The sequence below is a fragment of the Crocodylus siamensis genome, chromosome 4, assembly GCF_052110815.1.
Source record: "Crocodylus siamensis isolate JL-2025a chromosome 4, ASM5211081v1, whole genome shotgun sequence".
Taxonomy (NCBI): Eukaryota; Metazoa; Chordata; order Crocodylia; family Crocodylidae; genus Crocodylus; species Crocodylus siamensis.
The window spans coordinates 134633613-134642807 of record NC_143398.1 but is presented as its reverse complement, the minus strand read 5'-3'; the positions used below and the strand labels follow the sequence as shown (position 1 = coordinate 134642807).

General features: G+C 39.4%; 1 protein-coding gene across 1 annotated transcript in view; it reads left to right on the top strand.

Annotated features, from left to right (window-relative positions):
- The first annotated feature begins 598 nt into the window (after nucleotides 1–598).
- Nucleotides 599–9195, top strand: part of LOC149866530 (potassium voltage-gated channel subfamily KQT member 1-like) — an 808906-nt gene continuing 800309 nt past the window's right edge. Inside the window, exon 1 of the mRNA XM_090043848.1 lies at nucleotides 599–1133. Within this exon, the coding sequence (XP_089899974.1) occupies nucleotides 751–1133 (383 nt within the window). The 5' untranslated portion in view covers nucleotides 599–750. The remainder of the gene's footprint in view (nucleotides 1134–9195) is intronic.

Below are 9195 nucleotides of genomic sequence, written 5' to 3'. Positions count from 1 at the left end.
AAAGCACAACATAGATCTTCCAAGAATCATTTGGAATTAAAGGAACATATTCAGGTTCCCATCCTAATTTTTATATTTGAGCATAACTCTTACTAAATGCTGTTTGATATGGAACTGCAGGATAGGGCTCATATGTGCCTGATATGATTCTTTGCCAGTCTCAAAAATTTCTTAGAATGTAGACTTCCTAGCCAAGTTGTCCATGACAAAGTTTTGTCTTTGAAGTCTACATCCACTGTGTTCCAGATACAGCAACCATACAGTCAGTTTGTAGGATGTCAGAAAACAGGAACTGATGTATCCACAAATATTGCAGCTGTCTCTCAAATGAAGGGCACTGCTGTAGTCAGCAAATATGAAAGCATACAATAGAATGTATTATGAGGAAGGGACAGTGCTTCTGTTCCTCATAACAGACTGTTTTAGTAATATTTAAGTTTGTTTTTTACTACCTATGACATTGAATCTCTATTTTCCATTCCCCTCAAAAGTCTTACCCTTATAGCTTTTCCAGCATCTAATTACTTATTGTGATTCAATTTAATATATGCTTCTGATTTAATTTCAGAGGCTCTGAGTGACAACAGGTGACAGGCTCATACGGTTGTGCCAGAGAGGACTTCCATGATAACAGCAGAAAGACATCTTATCAGTTGCTGGAGAACACCCAGGGAAGAAAGGACATACAATACCTTCGTTTATGATTTTAAATATTGATCAGAGTTAGCAATACCTGTGCTCCATTGTAGAATGTCCTATGGCAATGGTGAAACTGGTGGGCACCCTATGTTTAATCTTTGCCATCAAGTTCAATGCTCCAGCTCCCAGTTGGGTAGTCTGAATGGACATAAGAAGTCTGCAAGATTTTTGGAAGTCAGAGGGAACTTAAACAACATGCAGTATTCTTCAGTGGCGATGGATCCAGATACCATGATGAATAATGGATCAGGAATTCCTTGCAATTCTGAGAAAGATGGAAAGGATCCAGCTTTGACAGGAAGCGAAATCCACAAAGCTTACACAACTAAATGTTTCTATGGACCTTATTTAACTAAAACTAGTATGCAAGGGGATGTCTACAACTTCCTGGAGAGGCCTAGTGGATGGAAGTGTTTTATTTACCATTTTACTGTGTAAGTACCTACATTTTCACTTAATTCTGTTTTAAGACTTACAGAAGATTGCATTCGTTACAAGAAACTAGAGCATTATGGGTTGGCGATCCAGTCATATGAGTAACCCCACTTAAAATCACTGGATGTATTTCTTTCCAAAAAAGATTAGCATTTTTAGCGAATATATAGTCTTTTTACTTTAACATGTGTCTTGTCTTCCGAAAGGGTGTTTTTCTCTAATCCTTGCCATCTCTAAGGCAAAAACATGTCTAATACTATTACAGTTAGAGACTGAAATTGCTGAATTTATTTATGCTGTTCCAACTGCAAATCTTGTCTAACTGTGAGAAGATGTCAGCAATCCAATAGTCAGATAATTTGAAGTGCACATTGACTTCCCTGCAGTTGCAAAAATTACTTCAGGCCATTTCAGGCCAAGTACATTTGTTGTGACGCGTCTAAATTCAATATGTGTAATGTCAACTTGAATTACCTTGACGTAATTACCTATTATTTGTATTAGGTGCAAATTTAGCAACAAGGTATTTATTTCATGACATCTGTAAGTAGACACTGGGTGTGTCTACATGAGATGTTTACAGTGCAGTTGATTACTTAGTTGTGCAGTAAATGTCATGGCATCTACACATGAGCCCCTGTTAGGCTGCAGTAAACTAATTTACTCCAGAGCCAGATGGATGTTGGTGGGGCTGGCTGGGGCATGAGAGTGCTTCAGTGAAGGAGCTGCCTGCTGGCTAGCCCTGTGCTGAAGCTCCCTCATACCCCAGACAGCTCCTCTGCAGCATGTTGAGCCGGGGGGGGTAGCCCTGGGCTGGCAGGCTGAACCCCGGGGCCCCTGCCATCTGCCTCAACGTGCTATGATCCCAGGTACACATGCAGATGCATGCCCAGCTTGAATAAAACTCTGGAGTTTATTGTTCCCGGGCACACATTTAAATGGTATGCCTGGGAGCAATAAACTTTGGAGCTTATTGTTCATGCACAGTAATAGCATGTGTAGATACACCACCAAAAGGAAATTAAAGCTAAAAGCGTTATTAATAAATGAATACAGTTATTAATGTTTTGTTTGAGCTGCTTGTCATGTCCAACAAGTATTAGAAGGCTGTGTAATAGTAACTATAATTCACATTTCACTTTAGGAAGGATTTGAGTGCATTTCCTATTGAAATGAGTGGGTCCGCTCAATACCAACTGCAGTGAAATTAGGGTTGAGCCCAAAATCTTGTTTTTTACCAGGATTAGAATGAAGAATACATAATTTATTATAGAAGAAAACATAATTTTGTAGCTCTTGTGTTTTCCTAGGCACTTTCTTACTTCTTGTGTTTTCCTAGGCACATTCATTACTTCAGCAAAACTACCACTCATTTAAAGGAAGGAGTTTTTGGAAAAGAATAAAAATGACAGAGCAAAGACTTAAAACAAAATCACAACAAACCATAATGCCTTTGTTTGGCATAAAACAAATGGTCCTATTAATCTTTGTTTCCTTTCTTCATCAAGATTCTCTTGGCTTTTGTACAAGGATGTTTTGATTTATGAAATATTGCCAAGTAAAAGGATAAAGCCTCTCTCAAGGACTGATTTACAATATATAATCACACCTAAGGCTTAAAAAAATTTATCTGGATACGCTTATATATGTGACTTATCCTGGTTTAAACCTATTGGAGGCTAGAACTAATTAGTTTTATGTATCTGAGAGATGAAATGCAAGCGATGAGAGAAAAAAGACTGACTTTTATATTTTACTTGTTTCAATAGGGTATATTTTAGCAGATGGGGGAAAAAATAATCTTTTTTAGATGCATAAAGTGCATCTGAAAGTGACTTACTTTTTCTTCATGTGTAAAAGATTTTCACAAAGCAGTGCTTAAAAAGGAAACTTGTTTCGATTCTTTTGAAAAATATGTTGCATTTACCTCACTAGATTCGTTAGTTCCATTTAAGTATCTATCTAAATTCTTTAGTTCTGATAAGATCACATTATATATACATTTACAAAACAATGATAGCTATGATCTATAGGTATATTATACAATAGTATATGTGATTGAAGGGGATGAAATTATTACATGAATAAAATTATCAAAAAATAAAATGCAATAATTGATTTTAAGATTAAGTTGTTATCTTATGAAACTTCAAAAAAGGTTACATATTTCATTTGTGCATTACATAGGTAGTACATTAGGAATTAATCCACAGGTTATGTGGATTATTCCTATATTAATAAATCACTTCTTGTGTATAATTATATCCTTTGGAATAAAGATGGTGGTCTGAAGTGGGAAATTGAACACACAGCTTCCATTAACCCTCCCCTAGTCTTCCACATTATGTAGTAGGAATATAACTCATTTGAAAACTTGGGGAAAGTTTTTATTCAAATAGGACTGGAGTTGGGCATGACCTGGGGCCACAGTTCAGCTGTGAAAATGCATTTAACTATGAAAAAAGGCATGTAGTATAACAACAAATTGGTAGGACTTTTGTGTTTTGAAAAGACCAAGATTTCTGTCTCCTGTAATATTTGTATCCTTAATATCTTTAGCTTCCTTTTAAGGGAAAAATGATGTGCTCCATAAAATATTGTAACAGTCTTCAAATACCTGAAGAGTAATTATAGAGAGGATGGAAATGAACTGTTTTTCTGTGGAGCTGTGTACAGACATTCAGGGAAGTTTGGGAGAGGTTAGATCACATTAAAAATAGCCACCTGATCTAAAGTAAATCAGGATGGCGGGGCTAGCAGAGTGGGTTGAGATCAGGGTTGCAAACAAACTCTGTCAAAGTATTGGGGGGGCTGGAATGGAGAGGGGCAAGCATGATTGGGGGGTGGTTGCTGGGGTCCAGGAGCATTTGGTTTGGTTGCAGGGTCCACAGGGAGACTTGAGGGATTTCGGGGGGAGGGTTCTCTCCCCCACCCCCTGGGACCAGGGGCTAGTTTTAGCCCCCCAACCCCTAGACAGGCAAGCCTTCCAGTGAACCATAACCCATCCCTCCCATCTCTCCCACAATCTCGACTTACTTGCTCTACTCCCATCATCAGTGAATGCAAATAAAATCAGCACGAGGAGCAGCTTCCAGAATGGGGGGAGGGGCTTGGCAGGCTCTGGGGGGTTGGGAGAACTGGCTGGTCCATGAGGGTAGTTATCTATCTGGGGCTGGGGTAATAAAAATAGCCAGTTTCAGAGAAGGACGAGAGAGGAAAAGTGCAGGCCCAGGTCTAGGGCTGGCAGCTGGGCTTTCCCAGTCCTAGGACTGTGCTAAAAACTGTACAGAAGTTCAGTTAGATCAGTCTTGCCGGACCCAAGCTAAGTTAGACTACCTTGAAGATGCACTTAGTTTAGATTAGGTTGACCATTTTTAGACAGCTTCAACTGTCCTGAAGCTCTGTGTGGTTTGCACATAGATCCACCTAAGTAGTATTAAGTTCACAACTAAGCAAATGAAGTTAGATCAGCTGGCCATGTTTAATGCAATCTAATGTCCCTCTAACATGTACAAATATCTGTACACAGTCTTGCTGTAGGGGCAGGACTAGGAGCAGTGGCCTCAAACTGCAGCGTAAGAAATTTAGGCTGGAAGTTAGGAAGAACTTTTCGACTACCAGGATGGTCAGGCATTGGAACGGACACCTAGAGAAATTGTGGAATCTCCATCTTTGAAAATGTTCAAGATCAGGTTGGGCAGACACTTGGCTGGAATGGTTTAGTCAGGAATGATCCTGTCTTGACTGGGGGGCTGGACTAGATCATCTTTAAGGTCCTTCCAGCCCTATTTTCCTATGATCTTATGTGTTAGAAAAATTACATTATTAATTAAAATCCCAAATAAACTTGATTTCAGGGAAGTTATTCCATGTATACACTGGAACAACTGAATTAAGATTTTTCCCTGAAAAAAAACTGTTTTGAAGGTAGGTTTTTTACAAATTAAGATATCTGAATCCTGAAAATCTTTCAACACTGACATTGTTTTCACATTCACTAGAACTCCTCAGGTCAAGCCTGAAAATCCTGTCTCATAAACATTGTTGTATTTGTAGACAGAAGTAGAGGGGTAGTAGAGAAAACTGATGTGCAATATGTAGTATGTCAGTTACATTTTCTGGCTGCTGCTGAAGTGCCTAAAAGAATTGGATTTCAATATAGCTTAGAATCCAGCTGTTGACAATATGGTCCTTCCTTCAGAAAAAGGATTGTGCGTTTTGCTTCAATTTGATTTTTAAACTCAACTGTTCACTCATTTAGATGTTATATACATGCCAAGATGATACTGTTTCATCCTCAGACTTTGTCTTAAGAATTAGGCATGAAATGTGTGATTTTGAAACACTCTATTTGACCCATTTTCCCATTGAGTGTAAATTCATTTAAAAGACTGAGGCATCTTGTTTTTCCCTTCATACACCAAATCTTTACTTTGTGCCTTCTGGTTACATTCTACTTTAAAAATGAAAAAAGCTATTTAATTAAATCTACACAAATTCACATGGATTAATTATTTAAATTAAGACTGGATGCTGTTTGTGTGATGTGTGTGGCTTCCTGATTTTTTTATTAGTTTACATATTATAGTGAAGTGGCTATATTATAATAATAAATACAATTATTTAAAAACATTCTGCCTTCTATACACATACTAACTGTGTGAAAAGTGGGTGAGGACAGATAGGGGGCCTGATGACAAAACTATTTCACTAAAATTCAGGAATCAAAGACTACTACTCATAAAAGATAGAAGAATATGTTGTATGTAACGAACATGCTAAGCTATATGACTAAAGCCTGGGAATCCTTAAACAGTCTGGCTAGAGATGAGGTAGAATTAGAGCTGAAACACCTAGCCCAATTATGTAAGAGTAGGGAACTGATTGGAAGATGTGGCTCAAACCCCCTCAAATGGAAGTGCTATATGTAAAGATGCAGGAAAAGCATGATTCATGGCAGAGAAAAATGTTGTTCCGAATTTGTGGGATTACTACTGTCCTTTTTACATCACTGGGGAATAAAGAATGTTTTTTTTGTTGCACCTTATAGGAAGATAACTACATAGTTGTTCTCAGAGCAAGTGACAGAAGCCAAATGGTATCACATGAAGGCTTATGTATTGTATCTAGAGCTGGTAGTAATACCTTTAATCAAAGTTGTGTAACATTTCACATTTTAACTACCTGTTTTTCGTTGTTTATACAGTCCAAATAATCAGGCAAAATTTTTGTCTAGCTAGAATTTTAGCTAGAATGGCTCAGCGGTTTCTTCAATTAGCAAAGGTGCTGGGAAGATCAATATCAGATAATTTAAAAGATTAAATTTATGATGAGTATTGCTAGTAAAATTCCATGATGAAGTCCATAGCTCTGTATTCAGAACAAGATTTGAATAAAGTGCATAAGAGCTAAGACAAATTTTGAATAAGAGAAAAACAGCATGTACCTGGTTACTGCTTAAAAATCATGGCTGTGTAAGGCAGGGTCCCTCAGAATAAATTAGCATGTGATCATGTAATAAAAGACTATCATAATGCACAGTCACAAAGGGGCCAAATTAAGGTTACATAGGCAACCTGAAACACTTAACACATAGGAAACACTAGTATTAACTTAAAAGCTACACTAAAAGAAAATAAAAGCTGTAGTGAAAAAAAATTGCCTATGTTTTTTTAGAAAAAAATCAAAATGAAAAATAAATTCCATCACATGGCATCACATGGACACCAACAGGGCATATCACTATGCCTGGAATACTTAGATTCACTGCACAAAGCTCTACCATTTGAGCTAATGGACTGAGTGGTCATGTACCACGTTGACAACAGAGACTGGATGAGCTTGAGGAATTTGGGGTTCCATTTTGGGCTCTAGAAGACAGTATGTCTAGTGGGAGGGTTCTTCTACCTCTGTTTTTTCTCCTTCTCTTCACACCCCCCCGGCACACCCCTTCCAAGCAACTCTGTCTTTTCCTAGTCCCATTTTCTTCACCTACATAGTCCTAGGCTCTACTCAGGCTATTCTCTCAGTTTCCTTTTCCAGGCAAACTCAGTGGTCCTGTCCCTGATCACCTCACCCTCCAGGAGATCACTCCCCATCTTAATTCACACCCGCTCATTAAAAGAATAACTGAAGCAGTATGGAGGAGGGAGAATAGGGTGACTCAGTAGATTTAAAACTGGCAGTTCTTGTTTATTGTACTCCGTGAGGTCTTTCATTGCACATGTGCCTTCAAGCTGTGGGCATTGCAGCAGGTGTTGCATAATATGAGGTTCTGTGCTGTAATTACAGGTAGTCAAACCAATGATATAATTCCACTTCTTCATTAGTTCCTTGGAGCATCTGACTCCGGTATGTAAGTGGTTGAGACATCACTACCTTTGCCATAGTTTGTCAACCCCTGGTGGTAAAGACTTGGCTGCTGGAAAGTCTGTTTTCCACTGTCAGGTATTTTCTTCAGTCTCTCATTCCACATCTATGGCCATGTCTCCTTGGGTGTGGCACTGAGAGGGTGGGTGCTGGTAAGGAAGCACCGGCATGACTTCAGACTTGTGTGTGCTGTAGGAAGGTCACACTGAAGATGAGACACCTGCTGTATGTCTTGATCATTCTGTCCTGCTAGCCACTGCTCTTCTGATGTCAGGTAGATAGTCCTATTTTGAGATTATTTAGTCGGGCATCCTATATCTGGGTAGGACTGGCTTAAATGACCCTTGAAGTCACTTTTGGACTTAGTTCTGTGATTTTACTTGAAATAAGGCAGAGGCATTTCTCATTCAGTAAGCGTTTTTTTAAAGGTAGGAGCTATGTAGCTCCCAGGGTACACAGCATAGGGATTTTATACACTGGGCTTCAGACAACATAGGAATTAAGCATTTTACTATTAGCCAGTCATCTTTTTGTTGCAAAACTCTACTGGGGATGCACACAATTTTAGGAAACCTGCATTAAAAAAAACATTAAATATTGCATATTAAAACAGTCAGATCATAAAGTGAACAATGTTATATGCATAGATGTAACTGACTCATTTTGGGTCTTCATTATATTTTGGTCCTCATACATCTACACGCTGTTTTTCAGGTACAATACCAATATTGTACTGCAGTCTATAATCGTGGTATCTAAGGTCCATAATTAATTGACAAGAAGATTGCATGGGGAGTTAATGAAGTTTCTGGTTCTTTATTTTCTTTTCTGATATTACAGACCATGCATAAGGTAGGGTTTCCACAATCTTAGGTCATATATAGAGCATTGTTAGATTCAGGGGTCCTGGGGAACACTTACCTAGGTCCTGGGGGGACTCCTGAGGCTGCAGTGATCCTGCATCTTGGAGCCTGACTGGCAGCCAGAGTGTGGCTTTGGCTGGCTAGGATCTGGTTTTGGATGACACATGCTGCCCCACTTTTTCTTTAGTGAGGATTTTTTTTTTCACTTTGGGATCTCCAGAGAACAGCTGAATATGCAGTATGTGGCACCACAGATATCTCTGCAGTGCCACATACCACACAGCTACAATGCTAACATCATGGGACACCCTGTAACATTCCTGAAAGGATCTCTAAAAACTTTAATTAAGACCAGATCCAACAAGGCGTCTCCCCTGGTGGGGCTGTGCACCTCCTGGGTTAGATGGAGGTCCTGCATTTGGGCTAGGAACCTACATGAGCAGTCAGACCTGGCTGACTGGTCTTCCCAGAAGATGTCTGGAAAGTTCAGGTCACCCATGATGACCACGTCCTTTGACCTAACTACCTCTGTGAGCTGACTTGAGAATTCCTGGTCTAGCTCTTTCCCTTGGTTGGGTGGTCTGTAGTAGACCCCCACCGTTAAGTCTCTTTCCCCATGACTGCCTTGTATTCTAACCCAGAGCACTTCCGTGTGCCCCTCCTCTGACTCTGTGCTACCTGGTGAGGATGTGTATTCTTCCTTAATGTAGAGCACCACACCCCCGCCTTTCCTCCCTGTCCTGTCCCTCCTGTACAGCCCATAGCCCTTGATATTCACTGCCCAGGCATGCATTGGGTCCCACAATGTTTCAGTGAGCCCCACTATGTC